Genomic DNA, 23,888 nt, shown 5'->3' with positions numbered 1-23,888 from the left:
AAGCCAATTTTTTAAGCAATATAATTTAAATAGACCTAAAGATATCACTTTACACAAATGTATCATTTGCGGAATAAAATTTTCAAACTAAATCTGCATTTGAAAATATATCATTTGATAAGCTATTGACAAATTTTAAAGTGGTAATAATTGTAATTTAATTTTGTATAAAACAATTATGTATTAAACATAGAGAGAAAAAACAAAGCAACAAAAATAGAATAAAAGTTACGCATAGTTGTATATATTATAATCATGAGATCGAATGCGAAATCGATCATAATTAAGCCAAAAATGCATTAATTTTAAATCGGAAAGCGTTCCTATGCTAGTTTTTATTAGATTAATAAATCTGCATACTCAATTTGAAATGTTTAAAAATAAATTTTTTTACCATATTTTTTTTTTAATTTTTATCCTCATAAAATTCTGTAAAAATTAAAAAAATTTATTTTCTTTCAAACATGCCTAGATCGATTCGTCTTTTCATGCTGAACAAGAATATATATGATTTATAGGGTCGGAAATGGCTCCTTCATCAAAAATATCTAAAATTTGTTCATTTAAGGGAATTTAAATCAATATTTTAATAAGATAAATATTTTTGCAAAAATCGTACTTTTCCAATTATCATAACTTAGCCAAAAATGCATTGATTTCAATTTGGAAAGCGATCCAATGCTAGTTTTTATTATATTAATAAACCTGCATACTTAATTTGAAATGTTAAAAAATTAATATTTTTACTATTTTTTTAAATTAATTTTTATCCTCATAAAATTCTGAAAAAATTAAAAAAATTAATTTTATTCCAAACATGGCGAGATGGATTCGTCTTTTTATCCTGATCAAGAATATATATGACTTATAGGGTCGGATATTATTCCTTCCCAGCGATACGAGCTTCTAACTAAAATTATAATACCCTGAAAAGGTATGTATGTAGTATATATCCCAAAATATAAACCACTAAATTTATCTATATTTCCAATATTCAAATAAATAAAACTACATTTTAAAATGATTTAGTTTATGTATTTCAGTTTCAATGGGCTGGGGGGTTCTTACAGACACATTTCATCATTTCATTAAATAAACGTTTTGGGGACTGCTTTTCAATAATAATATTTGTTTGCATACATTTTTTTCTTTCTTTATTTAATGAAAAATGGGATATATCGCCGCCCGACAATCAATGAAAACATGGTACTGCTTTTGAAAATGTGAAACAACTCAAGGGTTTGTGGTGAAGGAAAAAATCTCTTAAAAGTACATAAGGTGAAGCAATTTTCGGATGTCGGAGAAGTATATAGAACATGGTTAAGAGGGCGGAAAAACGAGGTTTGTGGTGGGTGTGGGTAACAATGAAAACGTGATTTGAATTGCGCTCCATGCGTAGCTCTCGCTTATAACTTATATATCCGTATTGAAAAGAAGGAATGACTTAAGAGTTAGTTCAAAGTTCTTAGCAGTAATATTTTTAAATCGATTTAACGCGAATTAAAACGTCTGACAAAAGCAGCAGTTGTACAAATAAAAGAGTTTTGCTTTAAAAATTCGACAGCAAGAGACGCTAGATGGTTACAAATTGTACAGTTCATAAATGTATATACTTGATAAACCTAGGGCTAAGCAACTTTACAACTGATGAAAGGGCTTCAAACGGGAATGGAACTCTGGTTTTGGGATGAGGCTATATAGTAATTGGTTGGTTCCTCTTGGTTGTTGTTGTTGTTTGTTGTCGCTTAATCTTATCATTTTCTGCTCTTTTGCTTTGTTTGTTTGATTATTACGTTCATTTTGCTCCGACTTTTCATCTTTTTGTGTTTGTTTTGTCGATTTTGTATAATTTTCCTCCACTTTCTTTAGCTTACATTTTAGAGAAACAAGTTTGTGGGTCTCCTTTACTATCAAAATATGATGTGTGTTGTGTGTGTTGTTGTTGTTGTGGGGTGTATATATTTAAATTTATAACGTACAAAGACGATACAGCGACAGATCAAGAGTTTTAACCATCGTGCTTTCTCTTCTTGCCCCGGGCTTGCGACTCGTCTGAAAATGTAAGAAGTTCATTATTATTTTGTTATTAATTAAATAATCTTATTCTCTTACCTTCTGCCTTCTCGCCATCCTTGTCATTGGCATTTACTGATGCCGCTGACTCATTTGCCTCTCCGTCGGCCTCATCAATATCGGAGTCCTCATCTTCATCATCCTCGGCACCTTCGCCCTCCTCCCAATCGGAGTTATCCTCCTCCAAATCGTCATTGTACACCTCCGATAAGGATACCTCGACATTATCCTCTTCGTCGCTATCATCGCTATCATCGTCGACATCGTCACCGGGACCTGCAAGAAATATTCATTTTATTAGAGCTTTTAACACTCGAACTTCCCTAAATCGAATTTAAGATACAATTCAAATAATTCTAACATTGCAGACTTTCAACTTGCAGGCTTGAGACTCTTTCAAATTCTGGCAGAGGATTTTTAACTAAACTAGAAATTCTTCAGAAAACTTCCCTCTTGACCTTTTCGCATTAGAGAAGTTCGAAATTGAATGAAAACAGTTCCAAAAAGAGCCATGCTTACAATATATGGCATTGGCCAGATTGAGAATGGCCAGGAACCAATAGAGAAGAAGGGCAAAGCTTATGGGTGGGTTTTGATTGGTGGCCCTTATCACAGATTGCTCGTTGCTTGGAGCGGCGGCAGCAGTAGCAGCAGCTGTGGCTTCCCTCAACTGCAACTCTTTCAGATACTCATCTAATTCGTCTACTTCCTGATCTTCGTTCTCCGCTCGGGGAGGTGGAGGTTGCCCTGGTTTTTCCTGCAAACTCTTTTTCGCCTTGACCCGCTGCTCCAGAGCCTCGAGCTCGTCTAAATCGATTTCTAAACCGTTCAAACAGAAGGCACTGCGCTTATCTGAAAGGCGACAGAAGCCGTTGTTGAATTTGTGCTTGCTTCGAGATTATTTAATAACTGCGCCCCATGAAAAGCTATTTAGCAGCTAAGCAGACGGACAATGAGCATTATAATGGTGGTTAATTCTTCCCATCTCTTTTAAGGTGAGTTCCAATTTATAAAACCCTTTCGAAATACACACCTTCTTCCTCGGAATCGTTGCCATTGACCTCATCATCATCATCGCCGTCGGACTGCACTTCCTCGTCGTTGCAATCAAAGCTGAAATAATTATTTTAAATTAATATAAACACTCGCTCAAAAAACACCAGATAAACCTTACCCATCGAGAAAGTTTAACGATGGGAGCATCTTGAAGATTTTCTCCCGATAATTCTCCACCTGGGTGGCATCGTTATTAAACAGATCGAGCACTTCTAGATTCTTAAACTCCTCCAGGGGCTTGAGGGCATCCAGATCCTTGATCTTGTTGCCGGACAAGTTTAAATATTGCAGTTTGGGACTGGTGGTCAGATAATTGAGGCCGCTCGAAATCCGATTGTCGGACAGCTCCAGTTTCTTCAAGTTGGGCAGCTTGGGGAAACCTTTCAGTGTGGTGAGGCCCACATTAATCAAGCTCAGCGATTCTAAGGCCGTATATTCATCTGTAAGGCCAACGATGCTTGTGCTCCGGCAATTATCCAGATTCAGCTCTGTGATCTGTGAGATAAATAGAATAGATGCATTAGTTTTATCAATTCCAAAGTTGCAAATTAAAATTTTTATTCGGGTTTGAGTATGCGCTAAAATCTAATATAGTATATCGATATCGCCACAACGATAGTGTTTCCAACGATAGTATTCCTACAATTTCATATCGTTAGCACTATCGATGTTTTGACAGCTCTAGTGGGCAGAGAAAAGAAAAAAAGATGGAGAACAATACACACGCAAAAATCGATCAAACGCTGAGAATTTTTTTTCTTGAGATTCAAATCGACATTACATGCTAAATAACCAAATTGGCGTAACGACAAACGACTTGGTAAACAATTGCTGCTGTACTTTCGCCAAACTGCGCATCAAAATGGAGGCTGCGAACAGTGCCAACGCGCGTTTATGTAACCTCAACAGAAACAAAGAAAAAAATGTGTGTCTGTGTGCTAGCGTGTATATGTGTGCGTGTACCTCACCACAAAGCAGAATGCGCAAATTGGGCAACGCGAAGAGAGAGCGAAGAACAGAGCAGCAGAATAGCCATGACAAACAACGTGGATTCGGGGGCGGGGGTGGGAGCGACAGAAAAAGCAGAACAAGCCGGCAGTAGCAATCACAACAACAACATGTTTGACCGTGACGTAGTAGTTGTTGCGCTGCGTGCCTGGGGGGAGACCGACTGATAAGCTACGAACGAATAAATGTACACATTGCCCGTTGGAGGCTGTGCAAGTTCACTTGAGATTACCCAATTATCAATATGTCACGCTGCCACAACGAGACAACAAGATGGTGGGTTGCCCTCTTCGAGGGTCCGTCTGTCTGTCCCTGTCTGGCCGAGAAACAGTTATGTTGGCACAGGGGAACTTCTGTAAGAGGAACTACTTTGTAGGTTATAGGTCAAATTAAGGTAGCGGAAATATTAAAATATTTAAAAATGAAACTACATTTAAGACATCTTAACCTTTGAGCCGTAAACGGACTTAAAAAAAACAGACTAGAAATTTTTGTTATTTAAGCCTAATGACTGGTTTTTAAATTGTGTTTTTTAACATTATTAGCTGTTGATAAGCTTTTTATCAAAACTTGTGATATGCAATTTAAATTGTTCCCTTGAGTCTGATTATTCGTCCAATTTAAGAAATGTGTATATAGCATTTTGGGGTACTAAAATGTCTGAAGTAACAGCATAGCTGTTAATATCTACAAGTTACAATAGAATTTAGCTTTTGGGACAGTTCACGGTAGAGAATTTCAACTGTATCTCGGATTAAATGAGTGAGAATGAATGCACACAGCTTTCGGCTTTGGCTTAGGCGCGTATGAGTATGTATGCTTCGCTGTTTTCGTGTTTTTCTTTTTCTTGTTTCGTTGTTTTGCTGCCTTGCTCACGTAGTTTCTGTTGTGCATGATGGGTGGGTGGTGCTTGGGTGGCCGGGTGACCGCCGATTGAGATTGAGTAGGCTGGCCGGGGCCCGACGCCCGACCAGAGCGCATGTTTATTAATCAGTGGCAGTAGCGACGGCCTGGCTTTGTCTTTCGCCTGCACTTCTTTTGCGCTGCATGCAGCGGGCGGGAGAGCGGGATGGCTAGAGACAGCGGGCAGGCAGGTGGCGAACTTGGGAGGGGGAGGCAGCATAAAAGTATTATGACTGCGCAGCCAATATGAATATGTTTGTATGTGTCGATTATTTTGTGCATAAGTTTTCTTGACTTGTGCATGAACACATGGCCGTCTGTATGTGTGTTTGTAGCTTGTGCGTATTTGTGCGGATGATGCGCCGCGCCGCGCGCTATAATATTGTTATAGATACATTTTGGTATCAAATAACCTGAAATTACAACATGCAGCAAACACACACGACGCAAACGCACACAAACACATGTTGCCGCTGCCGCTGCCGCCGTGTTTGTCACAATTGAAGGCCGGCAGCAATAACAACAGCAACAGCGACGAAATCAAAAGCAAGAGCAAGAACCCACAGCAGCAGTGGCATTGCCAGCTGTGGCGTTTATACAACTTCAGGTGCGAAAAGATCGTTAGCGATTGGCCGACCAAAGGTGACTAAAAATCACCAGCTCTATGCACATTTTTGTTTTTCTTATGACTACACCACTTGTAATAATTGCCTTTTATTTGCCAACAGAAGTTCCTATTTGGGCTGAAAGCCACGAAATGGGGGAAGGCGCAAAAATGCGCGCACATGGCAACACTGGCGTGTATGTGACACAAACACACAAGCACGCGCGGAGAGGCAATGGCATGTGTGTAGAATTTGCTTATGGCGATCAATTTTTTTATTCGTTCTGTTTTTTTCTTGTTGATGCCGTTGCTTTTTCTTCTTCCAGTGCTCTTCTTTTTTTTATATGGCGTCGACACAAATTGAAACTAGATTTACATGATGGCGCAGTTGTTGTTGCGGTTGTTGATGCACTCTCGCACTCGCACATAGGCACGCAGCGGAATTTAAATGAAAAAAAATTTGTGTAATGCCAAAACAAAAGCCGTGGCGCGTTTTTCTTAGAACTTACCTGATTTGCTTTGCGTGCGCGTCGCTCCAATTCTATTCTCTTCTCCATTGCAGCTGCACTGGGTCCTGGTTTTGTTTGTTTGTTTGTTGTTTTTCGCCCGGGTCTCTTCGCTTCGGCTTGCAAGTTTACGGATACGTGAATTTTCCTCCTTTTTTTTTGTTGTTGATGGGGCTGGCTCCCTTCGAAAAACAGCGCACGCACCAAAGGCAAAAAAGACTCGCACTCGCACACACAAACACAAGCACACGCGCGCTCCGCTCGCACACGCTCACTCACACAGACGCAGCTGAGTGTGCCTTGCAAATTTTTCTTTTTGTGCTTCTTTTGGTATTTTTGATGCCGCCACCGCGCGATTCTCGCTGATTTTTATTGCTAAACAAGGTGGTGCTGGGGGTGGGAGGTGAAGCGACAAAAAAAAAACAAAAAACAATAGAACAAAATTAGTAGTTGCCTTTGGATTTTTAAACCGCAACTGCACTCGCAAAAAACCGACTGCATTGTAACGCATTTCCCTCGATATTCCAGAACATGACGCGCTTTTTCAAACGGCCTTTTTCACGGTAATTAAGCGGTTAAGCCGAATTAATTTAGTTTTTCTGGCTGAAGGAGATGCCGCTGCATCGATTACGCACTTACCTGGTGATGCTGAATATTTAAATACTCAGGAATCAATTTTTAATTGTATTTTCAACCAACAAGAAGCAACACACTAGAGATGGCAGTAACAACGATTTAACATCGATACAATGGCGTTCGCACGCCTATCGATGGTGGTGCTCGATGTTTGTTTGTTTATGGGAAATGTTTAAAATCAATTCAAAGGGTTTTTCTAAATAGAGAATTAGGTTAGTTGAACTTTATGAGGCAACAATATATTGCGGCTGCTTACATTTTCGTTGGGAGGCGCAGTCGGAACAAAAAAGGGTATCGATATTCGATAATTTGAAGATGGGCTAGTTCCGGAATCGTGCAGGTTCCAAGCGGCACTGGAAAAATGGGCGGGTAATTTAAATTTTGACTAGAAACAACTTTGGTGGCATTTATTAAAAATATGCTATTAAAAAAATCGTTTTTTTCTAATGCTTTACAAATTGGTAAAATAAATGTAAAGGGATTCATGTTTAGTTCACATTTTTAATGCGAGTTTCATATCACCCAGCTCTTGTGTGGTTTGTCCAAGTGTCACAGCTGTTACCCTGTGCTAGTCGTTACCATTTCAAAAATGTTAAACTTTTACTTCCCTTTTTCGGTTTCTCTTGTTGTTTTCACTGTTCAGTCTGTTCTATTTACATTTTGTGTGAAGGACACGGGCGATTACGACCAGGAGATCCCGGCTGCCCATAAACATTAGTGGGAAAACTGAAGCCGCGCGGTCGCAATAATGCGCCATAATCAGATGCGCGTGCATCCTGCGGTAATGCGAAGCTCAGGAACGGGGTCGCTTCCAGGATATATAGGATTACTATTTGCGAAGGACGACGGGCGCAATGGATGCCTTAATTAGCCAAGAGAAAAGTCCAGGGAAATAGCTTTGGCCGCGTAATTAAAGGTACAATGTGTGTGATGAAGTCAACGAACGCGGGATGTTTAAAAGTTAACCTTGCGCTGACATGCTTAGCTTTCAGCTCTTGGCAGGACTTTGCAAAGGTGGCAAGGAGGCGTCCCTGAACTTGGCTCAGCTTTAAACAAAGTAAACGTCTCAATTTGATTTTCCTCGCCTCGTTTATCCTGTCAGCTTCCTGCGTTTATCCCCATCCTACCTCCTGTGATTATTTTAATGTGAGCTTAATGTACACCAACCCAAGCACAAGCACACACACATACACAGGTGTATAAGGTATACAGGTAATTGTTTTTTACAGTATCAAAGAAGGAAAATTACTTCAGTCGATCTTACAGAGCGCGAAATTCTGAAAACTTATTGAGGAAATATAAATGTTTTAATAAAAAGTTTAAGTAAGCAATTGTTTGGGAATGAAACGAAGTATTTATTTGTTGTAATTTATATAATTAATTCGCACAACATTGAAAGTTTTCTTATCAATATGCAAGTGCAATTTCTCTCACTGCACACTGGAGCGTATCAATTAGTCAGACGTTCGTCCTTCTGCCTCCTCCACAAATTTGCCAAACGTGTGTCCTCGCTCCACTTGGGGATAGTCATAAAAAGGTGGCAATTGGAAAATCGGTGGTCAGGATCGGGTGCAGAGGTCCTTCAGCTGCAGCAGCAGCATCCATCGGTTGCACCACCATCATCATTATCATCATCGATAAGCAAGGATGGACATTGTGTTAAGCTTGCTGGGCTATTAAAAGCGCGTTAGTTCTGCGAGTATGCCATCTATTTGTGGTCTCCAAATAGGAGGAGGCTTGTGCTCTGCCTTATTGGAAGCTTTTCCCTCCTCATCCTGGGGGACAGAGAGACATCGAGTTTTTCCTTTTTGTGGCACGTTAACATTGGTAACTGTTGCTTTGGTAAACATCCGTCTTAATGGCTTTTGTGGGAGTTCGTTTGCAAATAAATAGGAATGAAAATAAATTGGGGGAGAAGGCGGCTGTCCACTTGGATTTGTCTATCGATTTAATTTGCCTATCGAAAAGGCAACCATTTTTGTTTGAAAATGTATAATTTTATTTGAACTTATATATTATTGTCATTAGTTCTTGACAACCTTTTTATTTTATATAGTAATTAAAATATATTTCACCAATTTATATATTTTTCCAGAAAGTAAACACTAATATCCTTTATAGTTTTTAAATTTACTTCTCAAAAAAAAGCAATTTCCTAAATAACAAATAAAGAATAAACAATCGAAAAACAAACAAGAAGTCCATTATTGTTTTCATTTAATTATGCTTACCCCTTTGCATTTCTATGAAAAACGCGTAATACCATTTTTAAGATCTTATTAGGAGCCATGAACAGCAACTAACTAATGTTTACTGCCGTCTGAATGGGTATTAATTAACTAAGTAAGCCCGGAGATGCCACACGCGAGATAGACTCTCTCTTTTTTTGGACTCGCTCTCTCCTCCTTGGCAACCGCACATCCGTACGGAGACCAATCAACAGTTTGCCGTGGTGCGAGGAAAAGCTCTCGGGAAAATTGTCGGGAAAAGCTCGGCGGCAGAGAGAAAGATGCTGCGACGCTGCAGCGCACTATGGGGTAAATCTACTACGTATTGTGCTATTAATTAATAACATTAAAGGGAAGTAATATTTTTAGGATTGAGATTATAGTATATTATAATATTGTTATTACATCTAAAATTTTAAGAAAGAGAAATAACAAAGAATTCAATTCTCTAGAGAATTAGAGAGAATTAATTTGTAGCTCAATTTAAATATTAAAATACACTACAAACTGTTTGTAACAGATTAATGTTAAATAAATATGTGTAGAGAATATCAAAATCCTTTTTTAATTAAGTTTAAGAAATTTATTTTGTCTGGATTATGGTTATTTAGCCCATTGTGCAATGGCAGCGACCAGGGCAGAGGCAGAGGCAGAGGCAGCAGCCACAAGTTGCCTTTTCGATATTTGCAACAGTTGCTGTTGAGTGGCTTCGAAAGTCGGACGTGGCGAAAGGTATGGCGGATGGATCCTAGATCGAGTCCAGGCGGAAAAACTCTTATCAGTGGATTTATCTCCTTGCTCTGTGTTTGTGTATGTGTGTGTATGTGTGCGTGAGGAGGAAAATTGAAAACTCTTGTTACGGGAAACTAGTTCAAGTGCAAAAAGCGCGAAAGTTGCCAGCAACATTGTTGCCACCAAAAAACAAAGTGAAAATTTCAAATTTCAAATACAAATAATAAGAAAACCTAAAGACATAAATTATAAAAGTAATAAAAAATATACACATACAGAATGCTGAATTTTGGCACATGTTTTAATAAAAACCAAAATTTTCGGTGATTTCGCATTTCTGCGACACATGTTTGTGCTTTCAAAATAAAAATGAAAAAGTGTTAAAGCGGCTACCATAAATTCTAATACGAGGAAAAGCGAAATGAAAAATCTCAGCTAATTCAATTCAGATTGAAAAATACGATTATAATCTGGCCATCAGCAAAGGCCTGACCCTGCCATCCCCTCCCAGAAAAAAAGCCGAGAAAGAAATCGTGGAAATCCCAACGAAATTACCATATGTAATGCACGCACACAATCGCAGAGGCTGTGTATCTGTGTGAATGAAATTCGGGCACTGAGAAAAAAATCTTATTATCAGGAAATACCCTAGCTAATTTACAGAAATTTAGTTTTAATTTATTGGTTAAAGATTTCGTTTTTAAATAGGTCAGTGTTAGAGTTTTTACTTTAAAAAAAAGTGTTGTAATTATTACTTGATGAAAAAGCCTTTAATTCAATTTCTGTCAAGTAAAGACTTGTTTTCCTAGTTTAGCGTAGTTTTTTCCCTGTTTTTTTCTCTCTGTGCATAACATATTCTCAATTCAACTTCTTTTTTGACACGCGTCTCGTAAGAAATTTCGTTACGGTTACGCATTTCTCTTTGCTCTTTACCATTCCCTGGACTGTTTGTTGTTATTTTTCTTTTTGGGGTTTTCCTGCAAATAAATTTCTGTTGAATTGATTTGATAACACACAGAGCAGCATAGAACAAACCAGCAACAGGCAACAAGAGGCAGCAAGCAACAAACATCGTCAATCGGCGGCACATCATCACCCCCATCCCGGAGTAGTAGAAAGGTGAGTGCCGAATTTTCCTTTTCTTTTCCATTTTTTTTTGGGTGAATTTTCCTCGATTTGCATTTCAAAGGTTGTTGTGTGTGTGTGTGTGTGTGTGATTATCATGTCTGGCCTGCCTCCCCGTTGGCAAAAATGTCAGGCGGCTCACGCTGCGTATGATTGATTGGGCCGCAGCGAGTGTGTGTTCCATAATTATGTTAACGTGTGTATGTGCCGGGCTGCAGCGATTTCAGTTCTGGATTCGCCTATTAAAGGGATTTGATTCGTGGAATTTGTGGATTTTTTTGAACACGCATATCGATAGGTTTCCTAGATAATCATAGGTATATTTTGCAAAAACAACAAGGGATTTTCAGTTGAATGCTTATGAAAATTCATTGATGATAGCTTCCATGGAAATAATGAATAAATATAGCGATATATATTCCTTGGTTTTGGCAAGAGAGAGAGTAATAAATCATTTTTATTTGATATTATTTGAGAACTTTAAAGCGTTTCGCTTGGGGAAATATTAATAAGAGGAAGATGTTAAGTTTAAATAAAGGAAATATAAAATTTTATTGTTTTTATAGCAGTTTATAATACGAAAAATTATTAAAGAACTGAAACTGGAATATAAAATGAAGCAAATATATAAAAAAGGTTCATATCCCTATGATAAATTCTTTTAAAACCTCCCAAACACCTCTCTAATATAATGTTTTACTTTCCGTTCTAATTACCACTGTTATTGTGAGAAGATCCAAATTTTGTGTGTAATCTTTTTATCCAAAAACAGCGCCAAACTTCAATCCTTTGCACTTGGCCAAGCGTGAATTACCAGACTCCTTGAGAATATTTCGCCTTGGCAGGAAGTTGGAAGGAAGCGGGAGCCTTGTGTAAATTTTTCAAGAAGGAAACTACAACTTCCTTCCGTCGAGATTGAGCTGATGAAGTTCTTCTGTGTGTTTTTAATCTGAAAAGTTTAATTAGCTGATGGCAAAGCTTGTTAACTTGGCTGGCGCTGTTGAACCAATTAGACAATTTTCCAATTATATTCGTATGCAATTTGTAATTTTTCATTTCATTTTCTTCTCTTGATTGTTTAATCGAATTTCGGTTGCAGTTCAACGGCGTGTCTCTGGCGTAGGGCAGATTCCATTTGGCAGAAGTTTTGCTTAATTGGCCTTAATAAAGTAAGCCACTTAGAGTCAATTATGAGACTGTAAACGTAAACCCATGACACATTTTTCTTTTCCTTTTATCGTTAATTTTCCCCGAGTTCTTTCTCCCCTTTTTCATTTAAATTTCCTCCACATCCTTCGTGCGGGTTGCTTGGCCGTCGCCGGCGGCATCTGCCGCAACTGCTCCAACGCATTTTAGCACCTTGACACCTGTTCTGCCCATGCCTTTTGCGACTCCATCAACACCTGGACGTGGCTGCACTCGCGCGTTGCATACTTTGCGGCGTCCGGCATGCCCACAGGGCGTATGCGTGATTTATAACTTTTTTCATTGGTCGTAATTGATTTAAATCATTTGCATTAAGCTGTGGAAAAGTTATGCAGAAGCAGAGTGGATTTTTTTTTAATAGTTTATAAAATTAAATAGCTTTGTTTTTAAGCAGTTTTTTTAGCTGCCTATAAACAATTTATTATGATTTCTTATAGTTTTTTAAAGTTTAAGCAAAAAACCGAGTTTATAAAAATAAATAGCTTTGTTTTTAAGCCGTTTTTTTAGCTGCCTATAAACAATTTATTATGATTTCTTATAGTTTTTTATAGTTTAAGCAAAAAAGCGAGACTAATATGTGGTTTCATTAATTAAAATATAAAATATATTCACATTGAATTATACATTTTTTGTATTTAAAAGATAATTACATCAACTACACTCTCTTTTCACATTATTTAACTTTATTTCTGAGGCCTAGTGTGGGCATAAACATAACATTTTTGTGACGCACGTGTTGCCCGTCCAGAGAATTAGCATTAAAATTAATAAACTAGAAGAAACTATGTGCTTGGGGGAATCGCCCTCAGAATACCATCCAAAAATCGCATATAAAAGCTTTTTTTTTATATACTATCTAAAGCCCTCGACCGAGTTTTGTTGCTTTTTCTCTTCGAATTTTTTTCTTCTTTCTTTTTTTTACATAGTTTTATCGTAGCGTTTTTTTTTTCATAGTTCCTTTATTTTTATTATTCCCCCCTCGGTTTTTAGTAGTTGTTGGCATTGCTCTCCATCTGCACTTGTGCTGAAGAGCCCGCGGAGGCTGCAGGACGAAGGATGCCGTGATGAGAACCAGATTTTAGTTGCGTTTTGGCATTGACATTTATGCGCAACGCGAAGGGAATCGGTGGCGATGGTGGGCTGTATGCATATATATGTATAAATAAAAAAAAAGGAAGAAAAAAAAAGAAACTGTAACACAAATTTTATGGCACATTATTATTTTTACTCAGCGTTGAGAATAAATTTTGCGGAAAAGGATGCAGGCGTCATAACGCGTTTTTATCCTTGCAAATGTTAATTTTTAATAAACTTTATGCGTCAAGAGTGTGTGTGGGGGGTGATCTTTAAGGGTCGCGTAAAAGTCAACTAAATGAACTGCTTACAAATGCCAGGACACTTGCTTGTTTCTTGGGATATTCTGATTTTTATTACTCACTGCAGTGGATAATGGGGAGGGGATTTTGGACATTTATTTTAAGAGGAAACTCTTCAATAAAAAAAGTTTTATCGGAGCCGTTTAATTTAAAGTTTAAAGAATGTAAAAATGTAATTTGAAGTGGTTGGGAATTAACTAAATAATAAATAAAATAATAAATAAAATCACTTCAAATGTTCATAGATTTATTTTAGATATTATATTATTAAAAAAACAGAAAACGTTTCAAAATGGGTCCTTCCCTATTTTATTTGAAAATATTCATCATTAAATAAAAGGTTTACATTCACAGTCTTCACATTCTTCTTTAAAAATTCTATAGACCTCCGCTCTGAGTAGGCCTATGACCAGCCTTTAACAGGATAATACCATAATATATACATATTATTATCCTGTAAAATGCAGGCCATGTGCTCAACTTCAAGACTGACACTTTTGAGATCTTTTAAGTAGCCTTAGTTCTAGGAGGTCCTGACACAGTTTCAGGACTTGATAGCACCTGGCCAGGACCTGACGTTTACGGGCTATTCTAGCCTCCTGAGAGTCTTGCTCCTGGCAGCGGCGTTCCTTGAGAATCTTCTGGGTGTAGTAGGTCTGCAATTCGAGGCGCTGGCGTTGCATCTGCATCCGCTTCATATAAGGTCGGAGCTCGGATTGTCTTCGCCGCACCAAGTTGCACAGGGAGCAGGGTGGGGCTACCCGTTTCGATGGCATTTTCTGGAGTTTCTTGGAACCCTTTTTTCTTGACTTTTTCTCTTTGATTTCATGTCTTCTGGTCATTTTATGTTGGGGCTTCTTAATGGTTATCTCTGGGCAATAAAGATCCAGCTTGTTGGGTTTCATAAAATCGGTGTCCCTGAAGCTTATTTCCGATCCATATTCATTCATGCATTCCATTATAATATCGGATAGGATTGTGGGTGGGGGCACTTTTAAATCCTCGTTACTCTCGCGACTCGCCGAGTATGTTCTTCCAAACAATAAGGAGAGATTATCAGTTTGCTTGATCACTTTAAATTCGGAATCCAGAAAAGGAATCCTTATTTCCGGAGGCGCCAATAAGTCAAGAGGTTTGAGCATCGAAGATTTTCGCCTCTCAGTGAGGCAAACTTCCGGAAATCTTTGCACTTGATTCGTCTCAAGGCCATCGATCTTGAGCTGGCCATAGGGTTTAAAGTACTCCATGTGCCTCATCGCGATGGGCAGTGGCCAGTCGTATTGGAATTTGCTCTTGACCTCGGCCTTGGTCTCCTGATTCTCCTCTGAAATCAAATCGAATCCATATGGGGTATTATCGAATTTTCTCTTGGATCTATCGGCCTTAAATGGAATATATTTTTCATCTGGTTTTGGTGAGTGCCAAGATTGCGACTTCATTATTGATTCCAATCGATGACTCTCGTGGGATCTTCGGCGAATTCGATGTTTATCCTTGATATTGGTAACTTGAGTAGCGGTCTTAATCCTGCCTCTTGGCGAGTGCCAGGAGTGCGCCTGCCTTAAGGATCTCGGTTGAAAGCTATAGGAAACTTTGTGGGGCTTATAGCCGGGTTTCACTAGCACTGGATCTGAGGATGTGCTTAGTTTTTCCACATGAGGATTTTCAATATTTTCCTTATTGGTTATAGATATTTCTTTTGGAAGAGTTTGCTCCTCTGGGATTTGTGGCTTCTCTCTCCGAATTCTTATTTTTACTTTTACTGCGAATTTATTTTTACTATTTTCAGATACTTGCGAAACTTTTGAGGATTTTTTTCTGAGATTTATTCTGGAAGGTTTTGGTTCTTTGGGTTTTTCTTGAAGTTTATGAGGAATTATTAGCAAAGAATCAATTGGAAGGGAAGCCTTTTTCAGCTTATTTTTCTTTTTTTGTACTTTAACGTGAGACTTCTCTTCTTCTCTGAATTCAAGTACTTGCGACATTTTTGAGGATTTCTTTTTAAGAATAGATGTGGTGGGCGTTGATTCCTGCTTTTTTTCTTTGGCTCTATCAGGAAGGAACAATAAAGAATGATTTGTATGATTTTCTACTTTATCTTGTTTGAATTCAGACACTGGAAACATTTTTGAAAATTCATTTTTAAAGCTCGATCTAGAAGACTTTGATTCCTGGGACTTTTCTTGGCTTTTAACATTTGGAAGATCAGGATTTTTCAGTTTACCTTTCAGATTTTCAGCTTGATCTTTGGATTCAAACACTGGAAACATTTTTGAGAATTCATTTTTGAAGCTCGATCTGGAAGACTTTGATTTCTGGTACTTTTCTTGGCTTTTAACACTTGGAAGATCATGAATTTTCAGTTCACCTCTACGATTTTCAACTTTATCTTTGAATTCAGACACTGGAAGCATTTTTGAGAATTGGATTTTGAGGCTCGATCTGGAAGACTTTGATTCCTTGGCCTTTAAAGGAAGAAAGAACAAAGAATCAATTGGAAGACCAGGATCTTTCTGCTTATCTGTTTGATTTTCTACATTATCTTCTTCTTTAAATTCAAATGATTGCAACATTTTTAAGAATTCACTTTTGAAACTCGTCCTGGTTGCCTTTGGGTTTTCATCGTTTGATAGTTGAGCTTTGGAGAGGTTTTTAGGGGTCTTTGGGAGGATCTCATTCTTTGAGTTAAACCTTTCACTAACTGTGTCATAACTCTTGGATATATTAATAGACTTTCTGCTACTGGAATGTTTATTTTCCGGTTTAATCAATGAGCTTTTGCTGGCTTTTGATATAGATTTACTTGAACGTTTCCTAAGTCTGGCTGCTTCCGGTGCAGTTTTAATGGCATCTTTTGATGATCGATTAACGTAGGGTCCGGGTTTCGTAATGACTTCCGGTTGCTTTAAAGGCTTAATGGAAGGTCTTCTTTTTATTCTTTTCAAAGATGATTTTATGGGTTCTTCTGGTGGACTTGGTAGTTCAATTAAGGGATGACGATTGGTCAATTTCCTGAGTTTTTTCAGTTTCTCGGTCAACTCCTCCGAACGATAAGGATCCTTGGATTGCATCAGGATCTGTCGCACCTTTCGTTCCTCGCGTTTCCATAACTTCCATTGCTCCGGAGACGAGTATTGGATAGAATTGAGTTCTTTTTTGACTGTAAATCGCTTAGGTGGATTCTTTGGCCTGGAAGAACTTTGGTCTTCACTACGAAAACAGGACACAAACTCCCGGTAAATGTGATCTTCCAAATCCACGCCTGGCGGCAGTGTAATCTCAGGTAGGGATATGTTCAAGTTCTTGCAAAGGTGAGTCCTGGGTCCACCCGTTGGTGCCACTATCTTGGCGTTCTGCTCGATGCGCCTGCGAATGCTCGTCAGTCGCTCCTGGCAGCCGCTGGCATAGTAGCTCCATGTGGCCCGGAACAGCATGTCCTTGTTGGACATGCCCAAGTTGAGCTGTTTGATGAGTAGAGGCGACAACTCCTCGATCTTGTTCCGCAGACATTGCCGATTCAGCACTGGGCTCTTCTTTAAAGCATTCATTTCTGAGCAGAAAAAGTAAAAGTTACACACAATTTTTACGATATTTGGTTACACAAAATAATTTTGAATACTTACTTGACAATTTGAATTGTATCTTCGGAGGCTTCTGGATGTTCTTGATACAATCGCTAAAGGTTTGGCAATGTCTGCTGGCTCTATTTATGAAAATTATTTCTTGAGGCAAAGGTAACCATGATTATATGTTTTATTAAGCTTCTGGAAATTAATTAAGATTTTAAAGACAAGGAGTAAGCCTAGAAAGGAAGCTTAGAAAGCAAGCTAAGAAAAACAGCTCAGAATGATGGCCTCTCGATTAAAATTAAAGAAAAAAATCTCATAAAAAATATCACAGTTTAATAAATGTAAAAAAACAAAGAAAGATCAGTCAAACAAAATTGTTTCATGGGAAACTAGGGGACCTATTTTTAAGGAAGCTCAGCCCAGTTTCGGGATTGGAAACACATCTGCAGCATGCATTTTGTGCTCTTATCCTGCGAAGTCGGAGTCGAGCTTCAACGAGTTGACCGCAAAGATTTAAAACAGCCTGGCATTGCTCCAATTGGCGGCGCATCTTGGCCCAATTTATACATTCTTTCGTTTTTACGGGTTTCCCCTTTATTTCGAAAGCGGAAACGGAAACCGAGTTACTTTTCCGCTGGCATATCCGTAGGTAATAGCGGCGAAGAGCTTCACGATCCTGACGTTGCTTCATCTTCACTGGCAGAGGTTCATCCTGTTGGCTAAAGGACTTACAGAGATTGTACAGGTCACAGTCAATCGGAAGATCTTCCGTTTGACAGGACACCGCTCTTGGTTTTGCAGAGATGCTGCCACAGATTTGAAAGTTTTTCACATTAAATGAATGATATTTACAGGGTATAGGAAAAGTCTGTGTTCGGCTGAAGGAAGAATCGCTGAGTTTCCTTTTGCACTGTTTCTTGATCAGGGAAGGCTTCTTGAGCAAAGGATCTTCTGGCTTTACTTTCCTATGCCTTTGCTTCAAAGGTTTTGGCCACATTTTGGGCCAAGAGCTTCTGATAGCAATCGGGTTCTGGGAATGTGAAGCGAGAAAATCCGACTTGTACTTAACCAAATCAATGGGCTCGAAATAATAATTATTGAAGGCCTGGTGGGCATTGATGGATGTCGGTGGAAGCTGAGAGATGTATTGATCAATGGACGGAAAGCTGCTAAGCAAATTTCCCTCGTCTTTTGGCATTTCCGGTGTCATTATCATTTCGGGTTTCACCACTTTGCCTTTTAATGGTGTCATCTCCTTAGCTTTGTGATTGGTATTATGTTTTGATTTATATGATCTTGTATCTTGTATGAATGTCACTCTCCGATCTTTAGAGTTTCTTGGACTACTATACTTCCATGATTGCCTTGGCGTTTTACCAGTGGATTTAAATGTCGTTTGGTCCTGTAAGGACTTCTTATTGCGACTTGACTTGGATGTTATTAAATTCTTTTCTGAAATCTCTAAGATATCCTTGTTTCTGCTGGATTTGTGGGAAGGGATTTGATTATCCTTCTCGAAAGGAAAGTTTTTCTTTTTGTATCTTGTAAGAGGTAATTCGGGGAATGATAATTTCTTGGATCCAGAGAAACCCATTTCCTTGTTGATGTCTGTCATAAATTTGTTTAAATTTTTTCCATTGGTTGAAGATGATTTTTTAGATGCAGGGCATCTAAAATCTTCGATGAAGCTTAGCTTACATTTATTTGAATAGTTTCTATTGTCCGACTTGATTTTCTTGTCGACGGAGGTAGTGCTTTCCTTCCGACTTCTGCATCTGGAATTATAAAGTCTAATGAGCTCGGACATCTCTGGATCGATCAATTTCCAGCAGTTGGGACGTGTATTGATTTCTGTCAAGTTCTTGGCACAACTGGATTCAAAGGGCAATTGCCAGCCGACTGTGATTAAAGGTGGAGAATTTAACAATTTTGGTAGCCGAAGGCCTCCAACGGCCGCTGTGGCAAATCCACGCCTGAGACTCCACATTATAATACTTAATATATAGACACTGGCTAAAGGGTTACAACACTGGTAAATAAGTAAACAAAATAAGTTACAGTGTTGAGAATTTGCTACGACACCGAATTTTGGCTAAAGCTTTTGACAAATTACTCCAATCGGTTTCGATATTATCAACAGATCTAACTAAATTTAAATTAAATATATTTTATGTTTAAATAAGTTATTATGATATTTTAATATTATTAATTATATCCTAGATGATATTCTTAATTTTTCTTTCTGCACTCTGCAAATTAAAATATTCATTTTCCGGTAAAACTTTATTATGCCCGGCAAGGCAGCCTTCCGCTTTGTTTTCCCCCATTTCCATTTCCATTTCCCAAGAGCGTTTCCCATGAGCTCCGCCCACATTTGCCATGAGAATAAGAATAATTGTTGTCTGTCCTGTGTGTGCCTGCCTTGAATTGCATTTCTATGCACATTGTGTATTTTCACAAAGCCTCAAAATGCCTCAGGGATGCCACGATTCTAACCGCATTCCTTTGGCCAACTGTTGGAAATTATCAAGGTGCTAGAATATGAATATTTGCAGTCGGTAATTATGAGGTGGCAGGATCTTAAATTGGTTGGAAGATGCTAACCATTTTTTAAGTTAAAGTTCTGAAATATATGATATATAAGTTTAAATCTCTAAAAATTTATCAAACCATCTTAGGTAGTTTCATTACACTATAAATATTTCCACATATTTTATCTGTGATATCATAAATCTAGAATCTATTTTCTCATTTATTGTTTTTATAAAATTAATTTTATGATTTACCATTTCGTCTCTTTAAATATCATTATTATTCCCCATTGAAACTTTTAGAGGTTATTGCCCCATTAGGCACCTGAAGCTCCCTCTCGCATATTGTAATTATACCATTGTTTAAATAACAATTGCCATAAAATTACACTTTAGCACACATATGTGTAAATTCATTTTATGATTCAATATCCAAAAATACGAAATACCCTTGCCAAGTTCAAGTTCCGACCCAGTTACGATCCTTAAAGATTATCATATGGAATGGGGGTAAACGAATTTTCCTAGCAACAGGGCACTGAAAGAAATCAGTATGCAATCCATGAAAATATGCAATCTATTTAAATAATTGAGGGAATACTATATAATTGCAAAGATTTGTATATTATTTAAGGAACTTTGTATTGTTAAAATGGGATATATAGTAAATCTTCAACGATTCTGTAGATATTACTCTATTCTTCTCCAAAAATCTTTAAGACATTTAACTTTTAAAATATTGTAAAATTAATTTAGTTAAAAATATATAAAAAACTCTTTAAGTGCCTTTCTTTAGATGAGATCGGTAGTATGTACATCTGGCTCTCTGACATCATAGTTAATAGCTTTTAGCAGCACTTTATCGCTTAAGTTGTTATTTGTGCTATTTTTTTTGGCAAAATAAACGAAGCTGGAAGCCTGTTTATTTACTCCCAGTAGCAGTGCTGGTGTGTGTGTATATATTTGTGAATAAAACATAAATTCCCTCACATCGCAGTGGATGCTAAAATAACACAGCTGCTGCTGCTTCTGTCTTTCCATTTGTGAAGCCACCTGAGTAAAAGTGATTTGTTCGAGTCAATGGCAATGGGGCTATAAACAAAGGGAACTGAAATTAAAAATTAACACACACAGCACTCTGACGGACTGGAGGAAGTGTAAACATTCGATGACGGTTTATTAGCAATTAATTTAAATATTGCCATTGCCGGACGAAAGGTAAATGTCGGTCTCTGCCCCAGCGCGTGGCAAATAAACATTTGAAAACAAAAAATATAGAAAATAAACAAAGCGACTTACCATAATCAATTTCAAAGGGTTCTCATAATAATAAAGGCCGCGTGCTGTTAATTTTAATTGTTATTATCTGGCATTTAAGAAGCGAAAATCAAAAAATTAAGTTGTGTCATTTTAAGCAGTAAAAGATCAATGAGGGTGTTTTTAGAGGCAAAAATAATAAAGTTTTATTTGTATTTTTAATGGGGAAAATTGAAAAAAAATATTTGCAAGCAATTCAATGGATAGGCAGGAATATTCTTTAATAAAAAATATATATTTATATTATGACACGACTTTTCATGGAAAGAATATTCATTAATAAAATATATATAAATATATTTATATTATGATTACTGAAGATTTTATTGATTTCTTCTCATTTAAATTATTACTAATATATGATATATACTTCCTTATTATATATCATTCTTTTTTGCCTTCACAAAATCTTTACCCAAGTGCCTTTAGCACTCAATTTGCGTCTGGATTTCCACCATTCTGTAAATTACAATTAATTACACAGCGCCCTTTGCCGCGATTCCCTGCGGTTTTCCAATTATCTAAATATGTTGGGGAAATCTTATGGCATTTCAATTAAATACGAATTTCCTGCGGTTCACCTAATTCCCATTGAAAAGCGAAACGCATTTTCCAGACCGTTTGTATATACATATTTCATCATTTTAATGCATTCAAGTGCCAGAGAAACTGATTCCGAGTTCCCCGTTTTCCATTACAAAGTGAGGCTGCGGCTCAAAGCATAATTGCAAACAATTAGCATGCTCCAGGACTCGGGAGGCAGCAGGAGACCCAGGACGCAGGACTTTGGACTCAGGACTCAGGACTCAGGATTGGTAGAATCGTACGGTAATGACGTTTGGCATGGTAATAGATGGAATAGAAGTACTCACTTGACAGTGCCCTGTCATTGGCATTGTGCTATTCGCGGTAACGAAAGGAAACCCCCGGCTCTAAATCAATATCAGATTTCATACATGTAAGCCCAGGCAAACAGGGTCCATATGTCGGCACGCACAGTGCAGGTTATAAGAATAGCATCACTTGTATAGAAAAAGGTTCAGAAAATTCAAGGAACTTTACTTTACAAAATTATATATATTTTTGTAATGGCTGAATATATTTTCTTTCATATTTATATTTCTCATTTTATTCCCTACTTTTTTGCCTTGGTTTGTTTGTTAATGTAAAAATCACATGTCATTGTGGCCATGGCTTTTATCCAGTCACTGTTCTTGGCTTTGTGCTGCCAGCAGATGGATTATTTCATTTATTATTTCATTGGCATAAGGCAGGGGCAGAGCATTATTAGACTTTGGTCCTCTGATAAATGTTTATGCGTACAGGCGACAAAAATAGCACAAAGCAATCCGGTTACATGTGCTGCTCGATGTGGGAAAATAATAATAAATGCAAAACGATTTTATTTCATTCTGACAAGACCTTATTATAATATAAAAATAAAACTGTCTTCCGGAAAGCTCTAAATGTTAGCATTTTTTGTTAGATATAATTTTTATTTAAAGATTTATTTGTACGATTAATATTCATTCAAAAATTCGATCTATTTATTCCCTATACCTCATCAATTACCAATCATGATGATCTACTTTTAGCCATGTCTTACAAAGTTTATACAAAGTGCAGACATTACTCTTTCTAGATCAGACATATGACTATATATACTTATATATCTAGAAAGTGCAGTGGAGCAAGGTTGGTTTACAGATGCCATGTGCTGCATTTCCGTTCGATTGACTTTTTAATGGGCTTCACGGCGAGTTGATTGAGTTGAAATTTCACAGAAATTGGGCAGGCCAATTGCGTAAATCGAAATGCAGTAAACAATTATTTATTATTAAATGCTGAGATTGGGCATACCCCACAATTGGGGAAGCCTAATCAGCGAAGGAGCAACTTTTTCCCCAAAAGCCATTATTTACACTTATGAGAGACTCACACACACACGCCCGTGTATGCTAATATGCCAAGTACCCAGAGTAAATATTTTTTCAAAAACCCTAAAACCAAAACCGGGCCAAAGTCAGCAACATTAATGGCAACAATAACAGCAAACAAGCTAACATGGGCAGAGCATATGGGTAAAACGACCCAGAGCTAAAGCCAAAGTTATGCCTAAGTGGCGGCTTTTCCCCCCATCTCGGAAAAACCCCACCGGAAAACCGTACAAATTTCCCAGCCTGCGGCTACCAAAATAAATTAAAGTATTCCCCCCTTCGCACTTTCCCAAACTTTCTGCCTTGCTCTGCGTATTTTTTGTCTATTTTTTAATTTTCTACAATTTGCCCACATAAATAAATTCAAAGCGGAGAAATGTCCTGTGGCCAGGATTCTAATGATTGAAAAAAAAAAATGGAATGGAATGGAAAGGAGAAGAAGAAGTAATAAAAGTAGGACTCCTCTCTCTTCTCTTGGTCTCTGTCCTGGCTTTCAACTATTATTACCTTTGCAAAGACGTCTATTTGCTATTTCCTTGGGGATATTTACCCAAAATCCTCTCAGTGCCAAGATGCCTGTGCCTTCGGTTAGGGTATTACAAATTGACCGTTGTGCTGTAATTTAATTTGAATTCAGAGAAAGTTTACACCCAGTTGCAGCACACACACAAAAATATAGCCATAAAATATGCAACTTTGAAAAGAAATAAAAAAGGGAACGGCAACAAAAGGAGATTAAATTGCTGTCGACATTGGGCCACAATTTTTTCTAAATGGGCTCATTGAACTTGGCTTTAAAGACAGCGCCAGTTAATATAAAATGTTGCCTCTCTCTGGGAGGGGAAACATGGAAAAAGTTGGGACTGGTAAATGCCTGTGCAGGCTGTGTTACATTGAAATTTTGAATTTTAATAAGGGGAAAACGAGCATGTTTAAGCTTATTTATTATATGAAATACAAGCGTTTTAACAGCTTAATTTTTGTGATAAGAAGATGCTCTTCTTCTACAATTTCTAGTACAATTTTATCACGTATACGTCATGTGGCGCCATCGTGACCACCATAAAAATCTATTAAAAAT

At 37.7% G+C, this 23,888-nt stretch overlaps 4 protein-coding genes and 1 long non-coding RNA gene across 10 annotated transcripts in view; 2 read left to right on the top strand and 3 right to left on the bottom strand.

The window, feature by feature from the left end:
- Positions 1 to 1,013: 1,013 nt before the first annotated feature.
- On the bottom strand, positions 1,014 to 7,058 carry Mapmodulin (acidic leucine-rich nuclear phosphoprotein 32 mapmodulin). 2 transcript variants are annotated; one of them, XM_020944879.2, is made up of 7 exons: positions 6,790 to 7,058; positions 6,154 to 6,540; positions 3,248 to 3,624; positions 3,107 to 3,186; positions 2,593 to 2,925; positions 2,113 to 2,349; positions 1,014 to 2,052 (listed from the first exon to the last, which is right to left on the bottom strand). In XM_020944879.2, the coding sequence occupies exons 2-7, from the start codon at positions 6,199 to 6,201 to the stop codon at positions 2,009 to 2,011; spliced, it is 1,119 nt and encodes a 372-aa protein (XP_020800538.1). In that variant the 5' UTR covers positions 6,202 to 6,540; positions 6,790 to 7,058; the 3' UTR covers positions 1,014 to 2,008. The 2 variants fall into 2 exon arrangements, with proteins under 2 accessions (XP_020800538.1, XP_020800537.1); XM_020944878.2 differs by lacking the exon at positions 2,593 to 2,925.
- Positions 3,793 to 7,026, top strand: LOC147642913 (uncharacterized). Its single transcript, XR_015272781.1, has 2 exons — positions 3,793 to 3,949; positions 6,679 to 7,026. It is a non-coding gene; the product is annotated as an uncharacterized LOC147642913 (long non-coding RNA).
- A 2,644-nt stretch (positions 7,059 to 9,702) lies between the features above and the next one.
- The window catches only part of Elk (Eag-like K[+] channel), a 63,770-nt gene continuing 49,584 nt past the window's right edge, over positions 9,703 to 23,888 (top strand). For 2 of the 5 annotated variants that reach the window (XM_086837605.1, XM_086837604.1), the window contains exons 1-2: positions 9,703 to 9,746; positions 10,765 to 10,865. The gene's annotated coding sequence lies outside the window, so the exon portion shown is untranslated. Of the gene's footprint in view, positions 9,747 to 10,726; positions 10,866 to 23,888 lie in introns of those variants that run through there. The other 3 variants (XM_020944903.2, XM_086837602.1, XM_086837603.1) reach the window with 2 other exon arrangements.
- Positions 12,709 to 17,211, bottom strand: LOC110177924 (uncharacterized). Its single transcript, XM_020944904.2, has 2 exons — positions 17,077 to 17,211; positions 12,709 to 17,003 (listed from the first exon to the last, which is right to left on the bottom strand). Exon 2 carries the CDS (start codon positions 16,999 to 17,001, stop codon positions 13,936 to 13,938), a length of 3,066 nt encoding a protein of 1,021 aa, XP_020800563.2. The 5' UTR covers positions 17,002 to 17,003; positions 17,077 to 17,211; the 3' UTR covers positions 12,709 to 13,935.
- On the bottom strand, positions 17,334 to 21,349 carry LOC110177926 (uncharacterized). The gene has a single exon (XM_020944906.2). It carries the CDS (start codon positions 19,007 to 19,009, stop codon positions 17,402 to 17,404), a length of 1,608 nt encoding a protein of 535 aa, XP_020800565.2. The 5' UTR covers positions 19,010 to 21,349; the 3' UTR covers positions 17,334 to 17,401.

The sequence above is a fragment of the Drosophila serrata genome, unplaced genomic scaffold, assembly GCF_035046125.1.
Source record: "Drosophila serrata isolate PLE 108 unplaced genomic scaffold, ASM3504612v1 contig_334, whole genome shotgun sequence".
Lineage (NCBI taxonomy): Eukaryota > Metazoa > Arthropoda > Insecta > Diptera > Drosophilidae > Drosophila > Drosophila serrata.
The sequence above is the reverse complement of the archived record's forward strand: the minus strand, read 5'-3'. Positions and strand labels throughout refer to the sequence as shown.

Excerpts from the sequence above, each read along its gene's own strand:
- LOC110177926 (XM_020944906.2), bottom strand. The coding sequence starts at position 19,009 with ATGTGGAGTCTCAGGCGTGGATTTGCCACAGCGGCCGTTGGAGGCCTT.
- LOC110177924 (XM_020944904.2), bottom strand. The coding sequence starts at position 17,001 with ATGAATGCTTTAAAGAAGAGCCCAGTGCTGAATCGGCAATGTCTGCGG.
- Mapmodulin (XM_020944879.2), bottom strand. The coding sequence starts at position 6,201 with ATGGAGAAGAGAATAGAATTGGAGCGACGCGCACGCAAAGCAAATCAG. Across the intron at positions 3,625-6,153 it reads GCGCACGCAAAGCAAATCAG|ATCACAGAGCTGAATCTGGA; the intron begins GTAAGTTCTAAG and ends TTTATCTCACAG. Across the intron at positions 2,926-3,106 it reads CAACGATTCCGAGGAAGAAG|ATAAGCGCAGTGCCTTCTGT; the intron begins GTGTGTATTTCG and ends GTCGCCTTTCAG.